Below are 27316 nucleotides of genomic sequence, written 5' to 3' on the forward strand. Positions count from 1 at the left end.
GCAACTTTTTAGCGGCACGCTAGAACCTTTTCCTAAACTAAAGTCACTCGTTGAGCCTTGACAGATCGCTTCATCCGCTCCTGGACAGGTGGACCATAGTGTTTTCTTGTAGACCTAAGTGACATTGTTGGTTTGTCATCTGTTATTTAGCCTTTAAATGTGTAATTTACATTTTGCGATGTTGTATATGACATAACGTTGCTTGTCACACTATATTGAGATGTAGCGGTTGACCGAACAAACCGTAGCCTACTGCGGGTAAAACTAGCAGGAGAAAGCTCAGTGCGGCGCCAATCAGCCAGCTCAAGTTGTTGCTAGACGTAGCGTTGCTGTAACAGAAATCCAGCTGAGGTAAAATTGTAACAGTTCAACAGCACAAGCTAACTTACACACATTTGGTGTGTTATCCCACAGAGTAGCTGGCTGTGTAAAGCTGTAGGCTTATGGTCATGTTACCGAAGTGTCAGTAATTTGTATGATTTGTTGTGATGTGTAGCGGACGACACATTTTGATTAAGATTACTCATTCAGCTATGGGAGATAAGTAATCATTTATATCCTCAATAATAATGTTACCATACCTTGAAATTGCTTGGATTGAGGTAAACTGTTTATTTAAATAGTGTTGTGTGTTTTATATATTTTTAGTACATTGTCCATTACTAGTGGCATATATGATAATTAATTTAATATATTTATTTTCATGGGTCAAAGACATCTATTTCAGCTCGCCTACAATTTAAGCGTCTATAAATCTAAACTGTGTACCCATACCAGAGATTTTCACTTTGTCTTTAATTAATGTTAACCTAAAGCAGTTGCAGAATCGGCCTACAGTGCACTCAGCGAGGAAAATCCTACTTTTTATGCAATGCATGACCAAAATACATGAAAAACAGAAATGTCCCCCCTTTTTATTACAAAGATGAAAACGTTAGATGTTTTAATGATCTTTTCACCGCCGAACCGAAAATGTCCCCGGTTTTCTTCTCAGAAATTTGGTCACCTTAGTATTATTGCGGCGGCACGGTGGTGTAGTGGTTAGCGCTGTCACCTCACAGCAAGAAGGTCCTGGGTTCGAGCCCCGGGGCCGGCGAGGGCCTTTCTGTGTGGAGTTTGCATGTTCTCCGCGTGTCCGCGTGGGTTTCCTCCGGGTGCTCCGGTTTCCCCCACAGTCCAAAGACATGCCGGTTAGGTTAACTGGTGACTCTAAATTGACCGTAGGTGTGAATGTGAGTGTGAATGGTTGTCTGTGTCTATGTGTCAGCCCTGTGATGACCTGGCGACTTGTCCAGGGTGTACCCCGCCTTTCGCCCGTAGTCAGCTGGGATAGGCTCCAGCTTGCCTGCGACCCTGTAGAAGGATAAAGCGGCTAGAGATAATGAGATGAGTATTATTGCTTGAAATTGTGACAGCAGTTCATGGTATATCCAGGATATACCATGACTGATTCACACTATATGCATTTTTTTTTTACATTTCTGACGCCACGAGATGCATTGCTTAATCAATGGTGGAACTATTTTATGCCACGCCAGCCATACTTGGCCAATCCCTGCATGGGAATATGGGAATATGTGTGTGCGTGTGTACTGATCAGACTTAACACTAAACCACCAACAGGTGACGTCTCATCTCATCTCATTATCTCTAGCCGCTTTATCCTGTTCTACAGGGTCGCAGGCAAGCTGGAGCCTATCCCAGCTGACTACGGGCGAAAGGTGGGGTACACCCTGGACAAGTCGCCAGGTCATCACAGGGCTGACACATAGACACAGACAACCATTCACACTCATTCACACCTACGGTCAATTTAGAGTCACCAGTTAACCTAACCTGCATGTCTTTGGACTGTGGGGGAAACCGGAGCACCCGGAGGAAACCCACGCAGACACGGGGAGAACATGCAAACTCCACACAGAAAGGCCCTCGCCGGCCACAAGGCTCGAACCCGGACCTTCTTGCTGTGAGGCGACAGCGCTAACCACTACGCCACCGTGCCGCCCCAACAGTTGACGTGAATAACATTATATTTGGTGGGATATATTATGCAGCAAGAGAACAGTCAGTTCTTGAAATTTATGAGTTGGAAGCAGGAAAAATGGGCAAGTGTAAGGATCTGAGCGACTTCGATAAGGGCCAAACTGTGATGGATAGAAGACTGGACGTTTTGCTTCTACATACCAGCAGGCCTCATCGGGTGTTCCCAGTATGCACTGGTTAATTAGAACTTACTAAAAGCGGTCAACCGGTGCCAGGATCACAGGTGCTCAAGACTCACTGATGTGAGCAGGGAATAAAGACTAACCTTTCCGGTCCCATCCTACAGCAGAGCTACTGTGGCACAGAATGCTGAAAAAGCTAATGTGAGAAAGATGGCACAAGGTGCACCTACACAATATCAGGCTGATGGTTTTAGTGTTAAATAATACTCCAGCACAATAGGTGGCGCTATTGTCAGCCTGAGTGAAAATAAATAAATAAAGCCTGCAGTTGGGTCAGCTGGCCGCGAGAGGGCGCGGTGAGAAAACTTGAGGAAGATTTCTACTGAGGCATCCGGTGCAGCGTTCAAGAGCTCCGTGAATTTCTGATGGTGTTTTATTTTATTTTTATGAAGAGTGTTAAACTATCCTCAACATTATTATAAATACCAGGAGCCGTGTGAAGAAGGTTGTAAACTATATGTTTAACTGGAGAATAATAATAATAATAACAACAACAACAACAACAATTCACCTAGCGGTTGTAGCCTCGCTGTAGTGATGGAAGTCGGAGTCTCAAAGCAGGACGACACTAAGGGTAACTAAAGGCTTTTGGATAACAACAGCAAGGGCATTTCTTTTTTTTAAAAAAATAAAAAAGACAGACATTTGCAGTGTAATGCTTTGAGATATTTGTTTTTAAGCTGTTAGCTAAGAAGCTCACGACAGCTGTTTAGTGCAGGGGGAAGTCAGTGCTGAGGAAACTTCACTCATTGTCCTGTCTGACTGCAAATCAACTAAACTCAGGGTTTCTTCACTAATTTCCTATTTCTGCAAACTGTTTAACAAGGTAGTGAACGGTTTTGGACACGTCCAGAAAGTCTAAAATGAAGGTGAGCAATTTACTGAATGAATGTGAACATAAAGGTGGCAGAATAGAGAGAAATAAAGTAAATTTAAAAAACAAACAAACCACAGTTTAGGCTATACACTAATGACTAAAGCAACTAGGATGCAGGAATGTTTTGTCATTGATTTTACAACCCCGATTCCAAAAAAGTTGGGACAAAGTACAAATTGTAAATAAAAACGGAATGCAATGATGTGGAAGTTTCAGAATTCCATATTTTATTCAGAATAGAACATAGATGACATATCAAATGTTTAAACTGAGAAAATGTATCATTTAAAGAGAAAAATTAGGTTTTTTTTTTTTTTATTTCATGACAACAACACATCTCAAAAAAGTTGGGACAAGGCCATGTTTACCACTGTGAGACATCCCCTTTTCTCTTTACAACAGTCTGTAAACGTCTGGGGACTGAGGAGACAAGTTGCTCAAGTTTAGGGATAGGAATGTTAACCCATTCTTGTCGAATGTAGGATTCTAGTTGTTCAACTGTCTTAGGTCTTTTTTGTCGTATCTTCCGTTTTATGATGCGCCAAATGTTTTGTATGGGTGAAAGATCTGGACTGCAGGCTGGCCAGTTCAGTACCCGGACCCTTCTTCTACGCAGCCATGATGCTGTAATTGATGCAGGATGTGGTTTGGCATTGTCATGTTGGAAAATGCAAGGTCTTCCCTGAAAGAGACGTCGTCTGGATGGGAGCATATGCTGCTCTAGAACCTGGATATACCTTTCAGCATTGATGGTGTCTTTCCAGATGTGTAAGCTGCCCATGCCACACGCACTAATGCAACCCCATACCATCAGAGATGCAGGCTTCTGAACTGAACGCTGATAACAACTTGGGTCGTCCTTCTCCTCTTTAGTCCGAATGACACGGCGTCCCTGATTTCCATAAAGAACTTCAAATTTTGATTCGTCTGACCACAGAACAGTTTTCCACTTTGCCACAGTCCATTTTAAATGAGCCTTGGCCCAGAGAAGACGTCTGCGCTTCTGGATCATGTTTAGATACGGCTTCTTCTTTGAACTATAGAGTTTTAGCTGGCAATGGCGGATGGCACGGTGAATTGTGTTCACAGATAATGTTCTCTGGAAATATTCCTGAGCCCATTTTGTGATTTCCAATACAGAAGCATGCCTGTATGTGATGCAGTGCCGTCTAAGGGCCCGAAGATCACGGGCACCCAGTATGGTTTTCCGGTCTTGACCCTTACGCACGGAGATTCTTCCAGATTCTCTGAATCTTTTGATATTATGCACTGTAGATGATATGTTCAAACTCTTTGCAATTTTACACTGTCGAACTCCTTTCTGATATTGCTCCACTATTTGTCGGTGCAGAATTAGGGGGATTGGTGATCCTCTTCCCATCTTTACTTCTGAGAGCCGCTGCTACTCCAAGATGCTCTTTTTATACCCAGTCATGTTAATGACCTATTGCCAATAGATAGTTTTCACTGACGTCACGGCATTCCGGGGAACGCCCCCTAGCTGCCATTTTGGGGGGCAAACAAAACGGACCATCACCACTACCGGCTACGTTATCTCGGACGAATTTATGAAGTTATATAGTCAGTTTTCTAAAATAAAGATCAATGTCAGCAAAATCAAGCAAACGGAAGTATATAGATACATTAGACGACATCTCACGACAACGGTATGCTGCCAAACTGGCCTTGATTGGGGGAATTGACCCCTATGAAGTGGACAAAGATGCTTTTTCAAGTGACTATGCAGGGCTGCCAAAACCTGCTCCAAAGCCTGAAACTGACTTCATCAAACTTTAAAGGCTGTCTGACACATACAACTTTTATATATTCACAGCACGCCTTTTGGCGGATGCCGCCTGAATCGCACAGATCTGTTTTGGTTTTTTTTAGGGGGGGCGTTGGAGTGTCTGATTATAATTTCAAAGTAAATTCTGTATTAAAATTACTAAATAAGCAAATCCGTTACAGTCCATGAAACAGGAGGTATAAGGATGAGAAAAAAAGTTTAAATCGGAAAGCTGCACACATTTGCGCAGTCCTGCACACCGCTTGGGCTGCGCAAATGTGCGCAGCTTTCCGATTTAAACTGTTTGTTTCTCATCCTTATACTTCCTGTTTCATGGACTGTAACGGATTTGCTTATTTAGTAATTTTAATACAGAATTTATTTTGAAATTATAATCAGACACTCCAACGCCCCCCCTAAAAAAAAAAATCGGATCTGCGCGATTCAGGCGGCATCCGCCAAAAGGCGTGCTGTTTGCATCCCAAACACAAATCAAATCATACAGAATAGACCTAAAATGTTTTTCAAAAATGACCCTTGCGTGAGTGAAGTGACAAGTTTCAAATAGAAACGTGACAAACGAGCGATATTAAGTGTACATTACAATGTAAACGTACACTCAGCGGTTCCAGTTAGACATTCTCCAGAGATTGTTCACATGATGTTTTGGTTTCCAAAAACAAACTTAAACACAATTGATTGTTTATTTAAACAACTTGCCACTTATAAAATGATCAGAGCAGACTTTGCTGTGTTTGGAAGGCTGATCATGCTTGCGGTTGATTCTCGCAAGCCATAGATTTCTCCTTTGTATGCTGAGTTTCTTTGTTTGCTCGCCTTCGTGCTCCCGTACAGTGGGAATTCCATAAAAGCTCCGCTTGACGTTATCATCTGACCTATTACGACAGCCGTGAATGCAACAGGTGTGCACCATTGCTAGCTTTAAATAGCCTGCTTGGGTTCTTTTGTAGACTTTGTACTCGCACGTTACAATGTGTGCTCAGTGATAGGGATCGACCGATTATGTTTTTTTTTCAGGGCCGATACCGATACTGATTATTATGGAATTGGGACGCCGATAACCGATATGTGCAACCGATAAATGTAAACATTATAATTCACATGAAATTTCGATAAATCTCAATAAACGCCTGCCTCGACACTGGCAGACCTGCAGGAAGCCACAACAGCTCACGGACTCGCTGCAGAATAAAAAGCATAACCCCACACACACACGCGAGCGAGCAAATGAATAAACGTGTGCCGTCCAGTGACCTCTTCCTGACCAAGGTCAGACTAAAATAGGCAAACATATACCGCAAATTTAAAATTAAACCATTTGTAACGCTCATAATAAAAGGTCTTTGAATGGCACTGATGTGCCAGTGTCTTACTCTTAAAAAGGAAACTCATTTCATCAAAACTCACTTGGAAGTTTAAAGTCAGGTGTTTGACTCTTAATAAAACGTTCACCTGGTTTTCAGGTTTTTTTTTTTTTCTTTTGCTTGTTTTTCCTGACACGGGTATTTTGGGAAAGTCGGAATTCTCGTCCGTGGTGAACACACAAGTAGTGGATAGAGATGAAAAGCTAAAGTTTTCCCTTTAAGATAAATTTGGAAATTATCGTTTCAGCCTGATTCGTTAGATTGTAAAGCTGCTTTGTGACAATGTTTATTGTTAAAAGCGCTATACAAATAAACTTGACATGAAATTAAACATAGCACACACTGACACAGACCTTCATATCCATGAAATGTATGTTTAATTGTAAAATTGAACATGAAATTTTGTGCAGGGAGATGCCAGCAGCATTTGTACAATAAAGTCAAACATTAGTTAGAATAAAATGAGAAATAAAATAAAATGAATATTCACCAATAAAAAAAAAAAAATCACTCCCTACTATATTACAGCTCACCATTTTCAGTGGAAAATAAATGAAAATACACTCTGGATTCTTTTACACTAAGAACTAAGTAAGACTTACCAATTTCAAGTAGTTTTTAAATAACAAATCAAGTGTAGGGAGCTGCCTGCAGCATTTTTTAAAAAGTAAAATCAAACAAAGTAGGCCATCACTCCCTATTATGTAACAACTTAACAAGTAACCATCTACATTCTAATGCTTTTAATGCCCAAGCCTAATATTCCCAATTTAGGATTATATTGTAGTGAACGAAGCACAGTTGCTCTGCATGTTAAAAGCTCTGGTTAAAAGGAGCGGCTGCTCCTTTAATGGCCCTTTTCCACTACCCTTTTTCAGCACACTTCAGCTCGCTTCAGCTCACTTCAGCCCGACACGGCTCGCGTTTCGACTACCAAAAACCAGCACGACTCAGCTCGCTTCAGCCCTGCTTAGCCCCTAAAACCCGCACCGTTTTGGAGTGGGGCTGAAGCGAGCCAAACCGAGCTGAGTGAGGCAGGGGGCGTGAGCAGACACTCCCCTGTGCACTGATTGGTGAGGAGGAGTGTCCTCACATGCCCACACACGCCCCGCGAGCGCGCTGGGATCTGTAAACACCGCAAACCCGGAAGGAGAAGAATTACGAATTACGAGAATTTCTGAAGCCTTATGCGCCTCGCCTCATCTATACGCTCTTGCCAGTATCTGTCCGCGTTGTCGGTGACAACAAGCCACAGCACCAAGACCAGCAACACTAACGACTCCATGTCCTCCATGTTTATGGTTTACTATTCGGGTCGTGAGACTACCGCTCAAAAGATCACTGATGTCACTGTTTGTGCTGCTTAACGACATCACCTGACGTCCACCCACTTTCGCTAACTCCACCCAATGTGTCCACCCACTTCCAGCCAGCACGGTTCAGCGTGGTTGTAGTCGAAATGCAACTCCAACAGCCCCGCTCAGCCCGACTCAGCACGGCACGGCTCAGCCCGACTCAGCCGCATTTGTAGTGGAAAAGCGGCATAAGAGTATATCGCTTTCCGAATCAGAAGCGCTAGCGAGGAGAATCACTTGCGCAAGAATTATAAATACTAGTGGAGTACATTACAGCGCAATGTGGAGTAGCATAAGAACATTTAAGTCAAGAGTTTAATTGATGTATTTCATTCATTAGCATTTATCCAAGCAAGTGTGCATCCACGACACAATTAATTACTGAGCCCACAACAAGCGTCCTGACAAACTCCCTACAGTATTACACAGCCTATTAGCACCATATCACACCTGGCTTGTTTAAATGTTCAAATAGCGCTTTATAAAGTTACCCAACATATACAAGTGCAATGCGCTTTCTGAGCACGAGTCACGTCATGAAGTTTACTCATCACCATAACAAATAGCCAGTAGGCTTGCGCTAGCCTACAGAACACAAACACTACGTTTTATTTCGTCTTCCCTTGACCGCCTCTCTGTATGGCTGTCATTCTACTGTTCGAGTAGAACTACTGACACATTCACAACGATTCCAGACGGGGATTTAAAAATGACTGCAGCCTACGTTATGCTGGGGACTGCTTACTATGGACAACATTACATGTAGTTTCAGCGAGACTAGTTGGTTGTAGGCTAATTCAAGTGCTTCCTTCCGTAAGCTAAGTTTGCCTGGCTACACAGATGCAAATGGACAATTTTAACGAGTAGTAGATGAAGAATGTAAACATATAATGATGTGCTTTTGCAACTTGTGCGTTTGTGACTTATTGAGGCAAAAGCAGCGTGTCCTTACCTTGAAGTGGGATCTGCTTCTGCCCGAGTGCCCGTACGGCCGCCTTGAAACAGTTCACAGCGGTTAGCTACGCGTGTTGATTGGCTATATCTCTTGTGCCAAACAAATCAGATGTTGTGGTGGGCGGGACCGTGTTCTTGAACTCAGAGAGGCGAGTGCAGGAAAGGACGTGCAGTGACAGTCGCGTTAGGAACGAAATGGCTGCAAAAAGGCATGTTATCGGCATATCGGTGGAAATTATGGCCGATACCGATAACCCTAAAAATGCAGAATATCAGCCCAATATATCGGCCAGGTCGATTATCGGTCGACCCCTACTCAGTGACCCGTACGGTAAGCTGGACCCCCAAGATGGCCACCACTAGGGAATCCCCGACTCTGTGACGTCATGTGAAAACTATCTATTGACCTAATGAGTTGCAATTTTGTCCTCCAGCTGTTCCTTTTTTGTACCTTTAACTTTTCCAGCCTCTTATGGCCCCTGTCCCAACTTCTTTGAGATGTGTTGCTGTCATGAAATTTCAAATGAGCCAATATTTGGCATGAAATTTCAAAATGTCTCACTTTCGACATTTGATATGTTGTCTATGTTCTATTGTGAATACAATATCGGTTTTTGAGATTTGTAAATTATTGCATTCCTTTTTTATTTACAATTTGTACTTTGTCCCAACTTTTTTGGAATCGGGGTTGTATGAGTGTCTCCTATACTGTATGTTCAGACTGTTTCAGGGGTTACCTGATGATGTGGAGTGCTCCGATCCGATAAAATGCTGATATCAGAGCATCAGTTGATACCTGATTACTGACCCAGGAACGAAGATGAGTTTGTGCAAGCTTGTGCTGCCAAGTGATCATCTATGACTGTGTTTTAGGGCCACAGTTTAATAAAAATACAAGGTTAAAGCGGAAGAAGACGAGACGAGACGAGACAAGGTTTTGAAAATGAAGCTGTAATACACTATATTGCCCAAAGTATTCACTCACCTGCCTTGACTCACATATGAGCTTAAGTGACATCCCATTCCTAATCCATAGGGTTCAGTATGACGTCGGTCCACCCTTTGCAGCTAGAACAGCTTCGACTCTTCTGGGAAGGCTGTCCACAAGGTTTAGGAGTGTGTTTATGGGAATTTTTGACCATTCTTCCAGAAGCGCATTTGTGAGGTCACACACTGATGTTGGACGAGAAGGCCTGGCTCTCAGTCTCTGCTCTAATTCATCCCAAAGGTGTTCTATCGGGTTGAGGTCAGGACTCTGTGCAGGCCAGTCAAGTTCATCCACACCAGGCTCTGTCATCCATTTCTTTATGGACCTTGCTTTGTGCACAGTCATGTTGGAAGAGGAAGGGGCCAGCTCCAAACTGTAAAAACAGTCTGCATGCCTAGGTGCTTGATTTTATACACCTGTGGCCATGGAAGTGATTGGAACACCTGATTCCAATAATTTGCATGGGTGAGCAAATACTTTTGGCAATATAGTGTATTTTGAGATTATAGTGGTAGAGTTTTTGAGGAAAATAAGTTCTCAAAAGAAAACATTCTTGAAAAAATTAAGTTGGAACGTTACAAGAAAGCCGCAATGTTTTGAGGACGAAGCTGCAATGTTTTGAGGATAGCATAATTGTAACAATTCTCAGACTTTTGGGGGAACTGGAACCAGGCTTCAGAACAGGTGTGTTGTTTTTATTTTGACACTTTTCAGTGGCAGCTCAACATGTAAACATGCACACATGTGGGGTGATGCTGTTTGCGCTCTCGTTCCTGACTATCTGACAGAGACATGGGTTAATAGACAGCCAGTAATTTGACACAGGTGCACCTCATCACATGTTACCTGCTGGATCAAGCTGCCTCCTTGCCGTTCACAGCTGACGATTGACCACACCCCTGTTGCTACATACCCCCACCGCCTGACTCAGGCTGGTAGCTGTCTGGCCTGCGACTGACATGCCCCCCACCCCACCCCTCGGTGGGAGAGGTAATCTGCCACCACCATCTGTGCCCCCGGCCTCGAAATTAAAGGGCTGAAGGACCAGATACCAGCAAGTGATCCGCACGTTGGCATCCTTCATGTGGTGGAGCCACTGGAGCGGGGCAGGGTCGGAACAAAAGAAGAACAATTTTATTCATCACATGCTTGTGAAATTTCTCTCTGCATTTAATCCATCTGAAGCAGTGAACACACACACACACCCAGAGCAGTGGGCAGCCATGCTAACAGCGTCCGGGGAGCAGTTGGGAGTTGGGTGCCTCGTCATGGGCACCTCAGCCCAAGGCCGTCCCATATTAACCTAACTGCATGTCTTTGAACTGTGGGGGAAACCAGAGCACCCAGAGGAAACCCATGCAGACACTGGGAGAACATGCAAACTCCACACAGAATGGCCCCTGCCGGCTGCTGGGCTCGAACCCAGAACCTTCTTGCTGTGAATGGGCACCCTAGCAGGTAGTACCAGAGACTGAAGACCACCCACTTGATGGCCAGATGCTCCTTCTCTATTGTGGAGAGCTTGTGGCTGATGTACAACACCGGGTGCTCCTCCACCACCCGGGACAAAACCGCCCCTAGCCCTCTGTCCGACGCATCGGTCTGTAAAATGAAAGGAAGAGAAAAGTCAGCAGAATGCAATAGCAGGCCCCCACACAAAACGGCCTTTATTTGAGCCCAGATATCGTACTTCCACCCGTCTAATTGCACACTTCTTTGGGTTTGCTGTGAGCTCAGTGCACCTCAGCGACCTCAGGACCGCCCCAAGATGCTGTAAATGCAGCTCCCAATCACTACTATAAGTGATTGTCCTCTAAATAGGCCACTGCATACGTGTTGTGGGAATGGGGAATTTGGTCCATGAGTTGCTGAAACGTTGCTGGAGCCGCAAACAACCTGAAAGGAAGGGTGACAAATTGGTGTAAGCCAAATTGAGTGGAAAAGGTTGTTTTCTTGTGGGCTAATGGAGTCATGGGGATCTGCCAATATCCCTTTGTTAATTCAGTGTTGAGTAAAAACGAGTCACGCCTAACCAATCGAGCAGTTCATCAATGCGAGGCATCGGATATGCATCAAATTTAGACACCACATTGACGTTTCTATAATCTACACAAAACCGGATCGACTTGTTGGTCTTGGGAACCAAGACCACCGGGCTGCTCCGGTCACTATCCGACTCCTCAATTACTCCCGTCTTAAGCATAGCCTGAAGTTCATCCTGAACCAGATTTTTCTTGTGTTCGGGGAGCTGATACGGGTGGCTGCGCACCGCCACCCCTGAGGGAGTCTGTGTGGTGTTCTATGAGGTTAGTGTGACCAGGGAAGGGCGAGAACACATCAGAGAATTCTTCCTACAACCCAATTACGTGTGCTGCCTGGGACGGTGAAAGGTGGCCTCCACAGCGAACTGGGCTGAATTGGGACGCACTTTTTAGACTTGCTTCCGGTCCCAGCTCTGCCCTCTCCAGAACTACTGTCGCCAGAGCCACAGGAACCTCCATTGTCCACGGTTTTAGGAGATTGAGGTCGTAAATTTGACGTGTCACTGCTATCTGGCCATTTGACCTCATAGTCGACCTCCCCAATTCGCCATGTGACCTCAAAGGGCCCTTGCCACTTGGCAAGCAGTTTTGAGCTTGAAGTGGGCAGTAAAATGAGGACTTTATCTCCTGGTGCAAATTCCTTTAACCATGCTCCTCCGTTGTACAGGCGAGCTTGACGTTCTTGGGCCTGTAGAAAATTCTCCTGGGTTATGTGACTTGGTGTGTGTGAAAGTTTGCTCTCGGGTCAAGAATGTATTGAATTTGTTTTGCTTTGAGAAGGCTCCTCCTCCCAGTTTTCTCTAATGATGTCTAAGACACCACAGGGCTTGCGCCCATACAGCAATTCAAACGGGGAAAACCCAGTGGAGGCTTGTGGGACCTCGCGCACTGTGAACAGAGGGTCGAGTCACCTGTCCCAATTTTTAGCATCCCAGTGAATGAACTTACGAATCATGTTAAGTGTTTGGTAAAATCGTTCGACCAGCCCATCTGTTCGCGGATGACAAACACTAGTACGAATTGATTTAATTCGTACAATTCGCACAGTGTGCGTGATATAAAAGTAGTGCCTTGATCAGTCAGGATTTCTTTCAGAATCCCAACTTGGGCGATAATGCGGAAGAGTGCCTCTGCAACACTATGTGGCACTGCTTACGGATATTGTGTTGCATAATCCACTGTGGTTAGTACAAAGCGATACCCGCATGCAGATCAATCTAATGGCCCGATGAGATCCATGTCAGTTCTTTCCAAGGGGATGGCCATCAGTGGCAATGGTGCTTCTGCTATGGCCGCTGGCATTTGCGACATGCTGTGCACCATCTGTGGACATCGACGCGAATCCCATGGCCCATTTCTATTGGCCAGAGACGATTTAGTGTTCTACCCTGTCCCAAATGCCCAGCCATAGGATTATGATGAGCTGCATGGAATAAAAGTTTCCTGCGGCATTTTGGGACCAACAGCTGTGTCCTCTTTTTGTTAGTTTGAGTGTCCTGTGTCACTCGATGCAGCCCATCCTTAATAATACAAAAGTATGGGAAGGAAAGCGCAACGTAAGGCTGGAGGATTTTGCCATCAATTACTTTCACTTGGCCAGAAGCATATCTCCGAGACTTGTCATGAGCCTGCTTCAATAGGAAGTCCCCTAAGGGATTCCCCAGAGAGGAAGGAGGTCTCTCTCCACTCTGTCATCATGACATTAGCTGGACTGCCTCCCCAGCTAACATTGTGGCGGGATCCCCCCTGTGACTTGCTGCTGCAGGACCCACCCACTATTATCTGTTTCATTAATGTTTTAAACCCCGTCCAATCGGTTCCCAGGATCAGCGGGTGAGTGGGGCTCCTACTAACCACAGCCTCTACGCCAGGGGTGTTCCAAACTGATCCATAAAGGGCCGTGTGGCTGCAGGTTTTCATTCCAGCCATGCAGCAGCACACCTGACTTGGCTCATTCAATCAACTGAACTGTCTTCACACAGTCAAATACTTGCAGCCACACCCACCCTTGATTAAAGGGTGGGTGTGTCAGTTGATTGAATAAGCCAAATCAGGTGTGCTGCTGGATGGCTGGAATGAAAACCTGCAGCCACACGGCCCTTTATGGATCAGTTTGAACACTCCTGCTCTACGCTATGTTTTTCTCCCTGGAAATTAATCGTGTTGGGCATTAGCGGATAATTCTATTTGTGTATATTACTGTGCACTTAGCCTTCACCAAATGTGCATTTCTCAGTGCCCTGCATTGAGGTCAGGCTTTGATGTATGGAGGTCTGATTACAACCCGAATCCATCAAAGCCTGATGTGTTAACCCCCTTGAATACTCATGACTCTCCTGTACACTCCTGCTCAATCAGGGGAAGCCTGAGGTGTGGCGGAGACACGAATCAGTAGCCCCGCCTCCTTGTGGAAGCACTGATTCCCTGCCTTCTCTCCACACCTACAGACCTGCCTTGGCTTGCTCTCAGTTCTGGTGGGCATGGAGGAGTTCATCTGTGGAAAGAGGGGGTTAATGGTAGCATTGACATAGAAGGAGAAAGGAGAGTAGAAACACGAAGACAGACACAAGTGCCAGGAGCGGATTTCGGGGGAACTGGCCCCTGTTTCCATGAGGCAGGGGTAAGGGAGGGGTAGGAGGAGGAAGCGAAAGTGTGTGGGGGGGGGGAGAGAGAGGAGGTTGTTACAGAGCTTACTCCTGGAAACACTGTCGGATGATCTTCGGCCAGTCCGACTGCCTCCTCCAACGACCTCATTTGGTGACACCAGATCCATGCTGACGTCCTGCTCGGGAGCCGGGTAATGAACTGCTTCAGTGTAACTTGCTCAATGATGGATTCGACGTCGCACTCACCGGCTAGCAGCCACTGTCAGCAGGCATCCTGGAGCTGTGGGGTGACCATGAATGGTCAGCCCAGTTTGCTGTAAGCCAGCGGGCGGAAGCACTGATGCTGCTCTTCTGGGCCGTGGCTGACCCACTGGAGGATGGTTCACTTCAGGTGGAGGTACTCCAGCATGTTGGTGGTCCGGAGCTGTTGAGTGGCAGTAGGCGGGCCGCCCACTGTGAGGTTGGCCACTAGCTTGCCTCCATGACACGCTCAAACAGTTGGATGAAGGCATTAGGGTTGTACTGTGGCCCCATCTTCACTAGCTGGACGGGCACATTGGCTGCAGGAACAATGGCTGGAGCACCTGCAGACTGGATCCAGCTCCGTATCACCTGCCGGTCCTCTGCCTGGGTTTCAAGCAGAGCCTGCAAGCGCTGGCCCTGATCGATGGACAGTGTGACAAGGACGTGCTGCTGGCACTGGAGGTCGTCAGCAAGGAGGGAGCTCTCGGACTGGTTCGGATCCTGTGGTGGCTTTCGTTCCTCAGTCCCAGGTTTTGGCACCAGTGTAACAATTCTCAGATTTTGGGGGAACAGTAGCCTAGTAAACTAGACCCAACCGCCTAGCGGCCAAAAATATTTTTTGCCTAGCGAATGGGTCTAGCCTCGCACCATATAAACAAAAACACCCCGGGCATCAAATCGTGCCCGCCAATCACAATGCAAGGTTTTTGTTTGGATTCTTTGGGCGGGCTTTTGGAGGAGTGACGACAAAGCTGTGCGACGCTGGAGAAAGCACAACAGGAAAGATGGCTTCGGGCTAGTGAACAGCGCGCATTTGACTCCGCTTTGGAATCAGTTTTAGAAGAATTAGACTTGGAGTTTTCGTTGAAACATGAGCAGGAAGAGGCTCTCCGCTCATTCCTTTTCAAGAAGGACGTTTTCGCTGTTTTGCCGACCGGCTATGGCAAAAGTCTGATCTACCAGCTGGCTCCGCTGGTAGCCAAAAGGATGGGGCTAGTTTGTGCAGTACGAAGAATCAATAAACAGCTTTGAAACATTACTTTTTGATTGTTTCTTATTTTCCCGTTATTTTAAATTTAAGGGAAATTATTTCACCAAACACCACTAAATAAAAACTCTCAAACAGGTTAAGCAAACCCTTGAAAAACACTTGGAAAAAAAATGTGTATGTGGTACAGACTCCAAACCTGTGGTCATTATCTCCAAACTTCTTAATATCTACAACCTGTTTATTAATTAATACGCATTTTGAAAAATTATTTATTTCAAGGCCTCCCCCACTGCTTTCTGTCACTCTGACTACGTCACAGTCACTGTTGCGCTGATTGGTCAGAGCGTTGGCCTATACGCACAGAGACAGTTTGAAAGACAGCGGTTTGTTCCTCCTACCCGCTTCGGAAATGTCTACGGATCGAGGCCAGACTAAATATTCACATTTAGTCTGGCTTGCCAGGCTAGGGGAACAGAGGAACTGGAAGCAGACTTCAGAACATGTTCTTTTTATTTTGACACTTTTCAGTGGCAGCTCAACACAAACATTATTTTAATTTAATTTTTATATGTATAAAATAATCGCACACGCTGGGTGACGCTGCTCTCGCTCTCTCATTCCTGACTGTCTGACAGAGACACAGGTTAATAGACAGCCAGTAATTTGACACAGGCGCACCTCATCACGTTACCTGCTGGTTCAACCTGCCTCCTCGCTGTTCACAGCCAACGCTCGACCATGGCCCTGCTGCTACAGTAATGGTTTGAGGATGAAGCTGTAATGGTTTGAGGATGAAGCTGTGAAGTTTTAAGGAAAAAGTCAGAAAACTACAAGGAAAAAGCCATAGTGTTTTGAGGACGAAGTCGGAGCATTACAAGGAAAAAAAGCCCTAATATTGTGAGAATGAAACTGTGTAATGCTTTGTATATAACGTCATAACATTTTGAGGATAACGTTGTAATATTTTGCAGACAAAGTCAGAACATGACAAGAAAACAGCTGTAATGGATGCCGTAATGTTTTGAGGAGAAAAAGCTGTAATGTTTTGAGGATGAAGTCATATTCCGCGAAGAAGCTCCCAATGATTTGCGAATAAAGTCTGAATACTGCAACACAAGGGTGCATATCAGAGCAAAGAAAAGCATTGCTTTACAAATCTCGAAACATTTACTGTTCTGGCACCTCAAATTATTATTAGCATTGGAACTTCGAAATGACTAAGAAATAATTAAATGTTGATTTTAAAACAACCACACACCCTTGGAGGAAATTTTCTCTCTTGTTGAAGGAGAAATCTCAGGCTGTGGACACCTTCAAGGATACAGATGGCCACATCTGCAGCTGAACAGCTGGAATTCTGTCACTCATTACAGCAGTTGATCCTCTAATGTATTGTGGCACGTGGGCTCTCCATTAGACTTGCGTTTATTGTCTGAGTCCACGTCCCATAATGCATTGGGGACTCGGCATATACTGGACTTCCACACCATCTGGATTGATTTTGATCATTGTTCATCCACACTCCCCCTTGGAATGGCACGTAAATGGTAACCATTGACTGTCTTGAAGGCGACCACTACCTGTGATTTTCTTCAGCAGAAGAAAAAGTAACTTCACTATTTTCACACATCAGTGAGTCTGATCTGAGACTGATCTACCGTTTCAGACCAGATTTACACAGACTTTAACAGACAAAAGGTTTCACATGTGGATAATGTGTAGATCCTGTTTATCCCAGTTTAACAGAACTGTAATTGAAGCATTTTAGGTTAAGATTTAGGTCCGAAAGCTGCTGCTTTCGATTTTAGGGTGCTATTTTATATGGGCAATACCCAGACTAGTATTTTGAGTGCTTTAGCTGTAGGTTTGTGTTCATAATTATGATGTGGACACTGAAGGGACCTGCCAGTGTGTTTGTCAGGTGGTATTAGAGCTGGGGTTAGTATTTATCTGAGAGAACTTGTACTGTATACTACATTTTCCATGTTTTAGCCAATTAAATTTAATTCAATTTTATTTATATAGCACTTTTATCAAAGGACAAACTATCCATCTATCCATTATCCATAACCGCTTATCCTGTGCAGGGTCGCAGGCAAGCTGGAGCCTATCCCAGCTGACTATGGGCGAGAGGTGGGGTACACCCTGGACAAGTCGCCAGGTCATCGCAAGGCTGACACATGGAGACAAACAACCATTCACACTTACATTCACACCTACGGTCAATGTAGAGCCTCCAATTAGCCTAACCTGCATGTCTTTGAACTGTGGGGGAAACCGGAGCACCTGGAGGAAACTCACACAGGCACTGGGAGAACATGCAGACTCCACACAGAAAGGCCTCCGTCGGCCACTGGGCTTGAACCCAGAACCTTCTTGCTGTGAGGCAACGGTGTGAACCACTACACCACCGTGCCGCCCAAAGACAAAGCAGCTTTACAAAAATATGCAAAGAAGTTCCCGATATACAGTACTGTGCAAAAGTCTTACACACCTTATTTTGTTTCATACAAACTTCTTATAGATTTCTATTTTATGACTTCTACATTATCGAGTCAGTACAAAAACATTTTAGAGTTCCAAACGTTTGTTTTCCAGCACAAAATTAAATGTTACAGGAAAAAAAAAAATTCGTATCTGAGCAGCATATTCCATGAGAGCACTTTTTAGATTAAAAAAGAAAACCTAATAAAGGCTACTCGGCTTTGGTGCAACAAAAAGCAAGTATGACAGAAGAACTGTGGCGGGTTCTGCAAGATGCTCAGTAAAACCTACAGCTCATTTCCATATAAAACTGCACTCGTTGGGCCGGAGACTATTATTATTTTTTTTTTTTGAAAGCAAAGGGAATTTCATCTTGCACCAAATATTGACTTTTATTTATTATGGCTTACTGATGTTTATAGTATTTTTTTTTTTTTAAATGTTAACATTTGATTATATTTAAGCCATTTTTGGCCTACAGCATTTCTTTATATTTATCTAAAACTTTTAAATTGATCCCTAATGAGCAACTTGGAGGTGACCGTGGCAAGGAAAAACTCCCTGAGAAGTCATGGGGAAGAAATCTGGGGAGGAGTCAATCTCAAAAGGGGAACCCATCATCACTTCCTGGGTGGCATTGGATAATGCAGTTATAAATTATTTCCCTTCTATAACCGTATTCTATACACTTATCAAAAGGTGTAATTGTGTAAACAGGAGCTTATGAGTATGAGCATTGGAGTCATTTCTGAATTTGTTATATAGTTGTGTTAGTCAATTGTGTTAATGTCATCAACTGTTCACTAATGGAGACTTGAGTGCAAAACTCTTCTTCACAATTCAGTGTATGATGTGTACTTTTTTTTTTTTTTGGTAATCCTTGTTTCAGATCCTCTTCTACTGCCCTCTCTGCGCCTCCTGGTACCACCTCTGCGACTCATGTCGGCTGCTTTATGGCGGATCTTTCAGCAGCAGGATGTAATGCAGTACGGGATGATCGCAGACTTTGTTTCACTGGTTACTGAAACTGTACCGGAGCTCTTTAGTCCCACACATGCAGTTGAACTTGTTCTGGGTCTGCGTGCAAAGGTAATACCATTACCATACTATCTTTTTTAATGTGTTTTTGTTTTCCCCCAGCAATTTAATGTGTAATTAGAACTGGAAATTAGGATTTTCCAGTTCTTTTTCCAAGTCCTGTGCATTACATTACAACATTTCTAGTCCAGTAATGACCCTTTCACTGCCATACAATTTCTCTTGCATTAACTCTGTTTCCAAAACGCGCACACCTACAACCGCGATTCCGAATAAGTTGGGACGCTGTGTAAAACAAAAACAGAATGTGAAGATTTGCAAATCATGGAAATCCTATATTTTATTGAAAATGGTACAAAGACAACATATCAAATGTTGAAACTGAGAAATTTCATTGTCTTCTGAAAAACATATGCTTATTTTCAATTTGATGTCAGCAATACATTTTAGAAAGGTTGGGACAGGGGCAACAAAAGACTGAAAAAGTTGTGTAATGCTGGAAAAAAAACCTAATTTGTTTAATTGGCAACAGGTAAGTAACAAGATTGGGTATGAAAAGAGCATCCCAGAGACACAGAGTCTCTCAGAAGTAAAGATGGGGAGGGGTTCACTGTTCTTTGAAAGACTGCATGGGCAAACAGTGTAACAACAGTTTAAGAATAACGTTCCTCAATGTAAAATTGCAAAGAATTTGGGGATCACATCATCTATGGTACATAATATCATTAAAAGACTCAGACTCATCTGGGGAAATCTCTGTATGCCAGAGACAAGGCTGAAAACTGACATTGGATGCCTGTGATCTTCAGGCCCTCAGGAGATACTGCATTAAAAGCAGACGTGTGTCTGTAGTGGAAATCACTGTATGGGCTCAGGAACACTTCAGAAAACCATCGTCTGTGAAAACAGTTCATTACTGCATCTACAAATGCAAGTTAAAACCAGATATAAACAATATCCAGAAACAACACCACCACCTTCTCTGGGCCTGAGCTCTTTTACGATGGACTGAGGTGAAGTGGAAAACTGTCCCGAGGTCTGATGAATCAAAAGTAGAAATTCGACATCCTGAAGGATCACGTGGACCTGCAGACGCAATGGTAGGAGGGTGCTAGAGCTCCTACTAACTGATCCTCAATTTTGATATTTAGTTAGGTTACACACTTGATAACCGTATTTACGGAATCGGTAAAGTTGTAGGAGATGTCAGGGGACAAGAAGCCAGGCGGTTCGCCAGCCAAAACCCCTTCAGCGAAACGCAAACTGTTGGAGGGTGGCGGCGTGGATGCTAACATTGCTAGTAGTGTTAGCATGGCTATTGAACTAGCGTTAGCCAGACAACAAGATAGCCTGGAAGCAGTGGTGACACGGGCTATTCAGGGAGCTCTTGACGGAATGAGAAACTCCATAGATAGCTTGGAGAGGAAAGTGGAAGCCCACATGGAAACAGTCAAGGGACTGGTTGCGAAAGTAGACCGTGTACAAGCCGAGACGAGAGCCATGAAAAGGGAAGTGAGTAACAACACCTCTGATCTGGAAAAGATGCAGCTGAAAGTTGCTTCGCTGGAGGACCAAGACCGGCGGAATAACGTGAGAATTACGGGAATCGTGTCCGGCAGAGAGGGAGGGGATGCAATTGCTTTCCTACAAGACATGTTGCCGAAATGGATCCCCTCGCTCGGCAACGTCAAGATTCAAATAGAGCGTGCCCATAGGATCCGCAGTAACAAGAACAATGGCCAGGCTACCATGATATTCAAAGTGCTCAGGTACCAGGACCGCAACGCCATCATGCAAGGGGCTCGCGAGGCGAGGAAAAAGGCTCCCGTACAGGATGCCAGGAGGACAATAGGGTTCTATGCGGATTACAGCGCGTTCACGAGCGAGAGGAGGAAGGCGTATGGAGAGGGTGATGAAGGAGCTGTATGAGAGAGGCATCCTGGCTTTTCTAATTTACCCGGCCACCCTGAGGATGACTATCAACGGTGAACAATGCACCTTCACCTCAGCGCGTGAGGCTGCACAGTTCCTGAGGAAGGAGGCTGGTGAGGGGACCGCCATCGCGCCGTCAGCTGTTCAACATCGGCTCGGGGGATGCGTCACGACCGGAGGAGGATGACCGGGAGCAGTCGGACATTTCGGATCGACACGGATGAGATCGGGGCCGTTGAGGATCACACAGAAAGCACTTGTTGGGGACTGGTGATAGTCAGAGGACCTCACAGCCACAGTAAGAGGCGGTTGCATAAGGTGTGATATGTTCGCAACAGTCCCGGACTCTGTTACAAAGTTGAGGTGGGAGAACTATATTTACCAGAATGTTTGTAATATTACTTTTGATTACTTATAAGCTGCCCCCATCTGACCGTACTGTTTTGTTATTCTAGGATGCCCCAGGTATGAAAAATGTCTAATTATGATTAGATTAGATTCGATTAGATTAGATAAAACTTGATTGATCCCTTTGGGAGGGTTCCCTCAGGGAAATTAAGATTCCAGCAGCATCATTACAAATAAACAGAGAAAAGAAATAGAGGAAACACCTTCTAGATAAGTTAAAATAAATTAAGTATTTACATATAAAAAGAATAAGATATGGGGAAGGGGGGGGGAGGAGGAAAAATAAAAAATTAAAGGGGAGGAGGGGGGAGGCAGGAGAGATATTGCACTTTATATTGCACATTGTCTGGTATTGCTTATTGTTAGGCTAGGCTACTGCTCCTTCCCGTCCTCTGTCCTCCTGTTACCCCTCCTCCTCCCCAGAGAGGAGTTATACAGTCTGATGGCGTGAGGGACAAAGGAGTTTTTGAGTCTGTTCGTCCTGCACTTGGGAAGGAGCATTCTGTCACTGAACAGGCTCCTCTGGTTGCTGATGACGGTGTGCAGAGGGTGACTGGCATCGTCCATGATGTTCAATAGTTTGTCCATAGTCCTCTTCTCTGCCACAGTCACCAGAGAGTCCAGCTTCACGCCGACCACAGAGCCAGCCCGCCTGATCAGTTTGTCCAGCCTGGATGTGTCCTCCTTGGATGTGCTGGTTGTTAGATAAATAATCTTAAAGGGGGTATTTATGTTTACTAAATATTATTTTGATTTATGACCGGAATTGATGACAGAGGTCACAATATGTACATTTATGTGCCTAATTTTGTCTCCACCTGCACTTTACTTTGACTATCTCATGGTTTTGGATGAATAAGGGATTTCCTGCAGGTGTATGTTTTACTGCGGGGAGTTAACCTGACGGGAGGGAGTTAAGTGTTATAAGGGAGGGATAAACGGGAGTTTAGAAGTCTTGCCGAGTTGGGTTATGCAGAAGTCACACTGGTCAGAACCACTGTTCAGGGGGGCTGGCGGTGGGAGGGTGGGTATCTTGGTTATGACTCTTACATCAGGGTTAGACCTTTTTATTGTAACACCTGGAGCAATAGGTACCAATTTCGATAATGGTTAAGCTGTCTATATTGAGCTATAATATCCGGGGTCTGAATACAAAAGTTAAAAGTGTAAAATGTTTAGACTTACTCCATCACAAGAATGTGGATGTAGCATTTATTCAAGAAACACACCTGAGGGCAGAGGATGTATCATGCTTTCAAAATAAGCAATATAAAGTTGTAGTTTCAGATTGTGGGAGTTCTAACTCTAGGGGGACAGTCATCTTGACTAAAAGGAACTTGGCCCTAGAAGTGGAAAAGATTAATGAAGGGACAACAGGTTGCATAGCTTATTTATGTACATCCATATATGGAAAGAAAGTGGCTTTTGTATCCGAATACGCACCAGCAGTTTTTGACCCTCTCTTTTTTTTTTTTTCCCTGAACTTACCAAGGTGCTGCTGTCCTTATTAGATTATGAGCTGATTGTGGGAGGGGATATGAACGCAGTGTGCGACCTCAATTTAAATAGATAGATCCACCTTGTCTGTTTCCCACACCCAGTGGGCAGCATCAGCTGCTCTTAACGCCATGATGGAGAATATTAACCTAGTTGATATGTGGCGCATTCAGAACCAGGGCATTAGAGACTATACATGCTTTTCCGCGTATCATAAATCACATTCCAGAATCGACTACTTTTTGCTCTCTTCGAGGCTAAAAACGGGCGTAGATTTGATACAGGTGCTGCCGGCAACACTGTCTGACCACAACCCGCTGTTGATGACGATAGATCTTAGTCACAGATTCAATAAAACACCTAGATGGTGCTTTAATACGACGCTTCTATAGGATGAGGTATTTGTAGCACAATTTAGGAAATGGATTACGGAATTCATAGCCATTAATATACACTACTGTTCAAAAGTTTGGGGCCACCCAGACAATTTTGTGTTTTCCATGAAAAGTCACACTTTTATTTACCACCATAAGTTGTAAAATGAATAGAAAATATAGTCAAGACATTTTTCTGCCCATTTTGAGCATTTACCGTATTTTTCGGACTATAAGTCGCACTTTTTTTCATGGTTCGGCTGGCAATGCGACTTGTACTCCGGTGCGACGTATATGTTTTTTTTGTTTTTTTTTTTCACCGCGGAATAACTGGAGCTGATGCTGAGTCTGACGACAGCCACGCAGAAGAAGAGGAAACGGCTCTTCATCTGCCGCTGGAGGCAGAGTTGTTCAGAAGCGACACCGAGGATGAGGAATTCAATGGATTTGCTGATTTGGAGTGAAATCATCAGCTTGATAAACTTGATTGACCTGTGTTTTATTATTAATGATAGGCCTATAGTTATTTAAATAAGTTACGTAGTGATTTTAGGCAGTGCTTAATTTGTGAAGTGGGAGGTCCCAGAACGCAGGAGGTGGGTGGGTCCGGCGACTCAAAAAAAAAAAAAAAAAAAAAAAAAAAAGGCGGGGGATGGTTTACTATAACTTAAAGCACATGCGCTTATTGTGTGTGTAAAATAATAATAATAATATCAGACATTATGATCTTAGAAAACGCTTTAGTGACAAACAGTTACAGACAGTAATATGTCGTGATATTATATTATAAAATATTAATTTTTATTAGTCTATATATTAAATTATATATTACATTTATCTTCTAAAATAACAGACTGTACTCATCACAACCGGTTTATTTCACCATTGGAGATCAGATCACACAAGACATGAGTTAAATGACTCATTTTAAGGATTTAAGTAGGGGATTTAAAAGCGGTGTTTTTTTTTTTTTTTTTTCCACTAGACGGTTGTTTTTACTACCGTACCTGTCTTTGGAGATGATATACCTATAGCCTACTTGACCTCTGATTTGATGAAATAAAATTCGACAAAAATGAAGAATGACACTCCTCGATGATGACTACAGCTTTAATAACACAGATGAAAGAGCCATGGGGCGATAATAAGCCCTACCGGTAAAAATATTCTAAAAGAAAACTGATTAATGCATCAGTAATAGGCTACTAATATTAGTTATAATAATAATATAGGCTATTAGTAATAATGATAGTGATAGTATTAAAGATAGTAGTAGATATTTAAAATAATCAGACTAGGCTACTTACAGGGCAAAGGGCGCGTTATCACTGCTCAGCTGTTCGTTTATTAAATAAACAATGCAGTCGCGCAGTAACCACGCGCCGCTTATCAGATACAATCACAGATTCTATGGATAGAATAACCCTTCAAAAAAGTGCGACTTATAGTCCGGTGCGATGTATATATGTTTTTTTCGTCTTCATAATGCATTTTTTGGCTGATGCGACTTAAACTCCGGAGCGACGTATAGTCCGGAAAATACGGTAATCGACCCCACAAATGTGATGCTCCAGAAACTCAATCTGCTCAAAGGAAGGTCAGTTTTATAGCTTCTCTAAAGAGCTCAACTGTTTTCAGCTGTGCTAACATGATTGTACAAGGGTTTTCTAATCATCCATTAGCCTTCTGAGGCAATGAGCAAACACATTGTACCATTAGAACACTGGAGTGAGAGTTGCTGGAAATGGGCCTCTATACACCTATGGAGATATTGCACCAAAAACCAGACATTTGCAGCTAGAATAGTCATTTACCACATTAGCAATGTATAGAGTGGATTTCTGATTAGTTTAAAGTGATCTTCATTGAAAAGACCAGTGCTTTTCTTCCAAAAATAAGGAAATTTCAAAGTGACCCCAAACTTTTGAACGGTAATGTAGGCACAGTGGATGATGCCTTGTATATATGGATGGCTACCAAGGGTTGTATTAGGGACTTTACATCTTCTTATGCATCTCACCTCAAAAAAGAGAGGAGCCGCAGGGTCTGAGAGTTAGGAAGTGTCACATACTTGAGAAGCGGTTAAAGAACTGAGGGGAGTCAGGGTGGAGCTCAATGATCGGTTGAGGCGGCAAGCGGAATTCATCATGCACAGAGTCAGGCAGAGTTATTATTTTAATGGAAGCAAACCAAGCAGGTTATTGGCGCTGAAGCTTAAAGTGAATCCCGAGCATCAATCAATACCATAAAAACGGTTAATAATAGATTTACATCTGACCCAAAAGAGAGAAATATCGCATTCCACTCTTTTTACAAGGAGTTGTACAAATCAACGCTTAATTTTGACTCAGAAATGTAAGCAATTTCTGAGCAATCTGGATTTGCCCACATTAGGGGAGCAGGAAGCAACATATCTGGGTCGTTCCATATCCTTAAAGGAGCTGGAGACTGCGCTTAGGATGACAAAGGGAACTCACCGGTCCCAGACGGCATACCGCCAGAGCTCTTGCTACACTTCTGGGATATTCTGGGGCCAGTTTTGTTGGGGTCAATCAGATCAGCGAAAAAGGCTCTTTCCCTGCTCACACTAACGCTGCCTTGATTTCGCTAATCCCTAAAAAGGAGAAAGACAAAACTGATTGCTCCAATTACAGACCGATTTCATTAATCGACTCAGACAAGAAGCTGTACTCTAAGGTGCTAGCGTTACGTTTGGAGAGATATATGGACAAACTAATCCATAAAGATCAGACTGGCTTCATGAAAGGGCATCTAGCAGCAGACAGTATTCGACGTCTAATACACGTAATTCATGAAACTCAACAGTTAAAGACTCCGTGCGCGATATTGTCACTTGATGCCGAAAAGGCCTTTGACAGGCTCGAGTGGCAGTATCTGTGGGGGTTTTGGAGAGATTTGGCCTAGGGAGAGGGTTTGTCGACATGATTCGTGTTTTATATGTTAACCCCACCGCCATGGTGTTCATGAACAGCTTACACTCGAGCCCCTTTTCTATCTTTCGTGGGACTCAACAGGGATGCGGCCTCTCGCCAAGTTTATTTATTCTCTCGTTAGAACCACTAGGCCAACGTTTGACGGAGAACCAGGTTATTGCCCCCATTCAGATTAAAACCTCGTTGCATGCCATATCGGCCTTCGCTGATGACGTACTTATCTACTTATTGGATATCGAAAAGTCAATAGCTTTGCTGCTAGCCACTTTCGAAGAGTTCAGGATGTTGTCCGGCTATAAGATCAACTGGACAAAGCCAACTCTGATGCCCCTGAATGAACCCGCAAAAGCGGTATTTGCCTTGTGATATTCCCATTAATACAAGAATCGCGTACTTGGGCATCCAGATTCAGCCTTCACTGCATAATATAGTAAAAACAAATTATGAGAACATCTTTAAGGAGGTGGAATGTGACATAGCTATATGGACTAAATTACCAGCTTCACTGCAAACAAGGATTGCTTCCATCAAAGTGAACGTGCTGCCTCGCCTCAACTTTGTTAGTATGATGATTCCGCTCCCTCCTCTGGCGGGATATTGGAAGAGAGTTGACTCCCTGCTACGAAAATATATCTGGAATAGTGGACATCCCAAAATTAAATTCTCCACCTTACAGCGAGCAAAGCAAGAAGGTGCTTTTGGACTGGATGGTAAGTTAGCTTTATGTTTGAAATGTAATCTAAACTGAGACCATATTTTAAGTGTTGCACTCACTACTGGACTATTATTAGTGAAATATTTCTTACTAAGAGGTGCTGGAGCACACACCAATGCTGCTAAACTCCCAGGGGAACTTGCACTTTGCTCCATCAATGCCCATAATAGTTGGCTCTCAGTAGGTGACATCCAGAATTGGATTTTATGTACATTGGCGGCAGGGACGTGCACAGGATTATAGAGGGGCAGGGGCTCAAAGTTAGATAAAGGGCAGCAAGTGCATGATTTTTTTTTTCCCAGTCCTTTCCAAAATATGGAAATGTAGAATTAAAATTAACGTACTAATAGGAAGGTAAGTACTTAGCTATGTGTCCTGTGTTGGTGAAGGTGATATGCAATTGCCATTTCTTTTGTGTCAGCAAAATTGTCACTCACATTATCATAGGCTTGGAAGACATGC

General features: G+C 43.8%; 1 protein-coding gene across 4 annotated transcripts in view; it reads left to right on the top strand.

The window, feature by feature from the left end:
• The first annotated feature begins 2567 nt into the window (after window positions 1-2567).
• si:dkey-14k9.3 (C2H2-type zinc finger protein) overlaps window positions 2568-27316 on the top strand; it is a 48770-nt gene continuing 24021 nt past the window's right edge. Inside the window, exons 1-3 of one of the 4 annotated variants that reach the window (XM_060902915.1) lie at window positions 2771-2799; window positions 3056-3094; window positions 18826-19025. In XM_060902915.1, coding sequence (XP_060758898.1) covers window positions 18876-19025 — 150 coding nt within the window. In that variant the 5' untranslated portion in view covers window positions 2771-2799; window positions 3056-3094; window positions 18826-18875. Of the gene's footprint in view, window positions 2800-2819; window positions 3095-18825; window positions 19026-27316 lie in introns of those variants that run through there. The other 3 variants (XM_060902913.1, XM_060902914.1, XM_060902916.1) reach the window with 3 other exon arrangements.

Source organism: Neoarius graeffei, chromosome 21 (assembly GCF_027579695.1).
Source record: "Neoarius graeffei isolate fNeoGra1 chromosome 21, fNeoGra1.pri, whole genome shotgun sequence".
Lineage (NCBI taxonomy): Eukaryota > Metazoa > Chordata > Actinopteri > Siluriformes > Ariidae > Neoarius > Neoarius graeffei.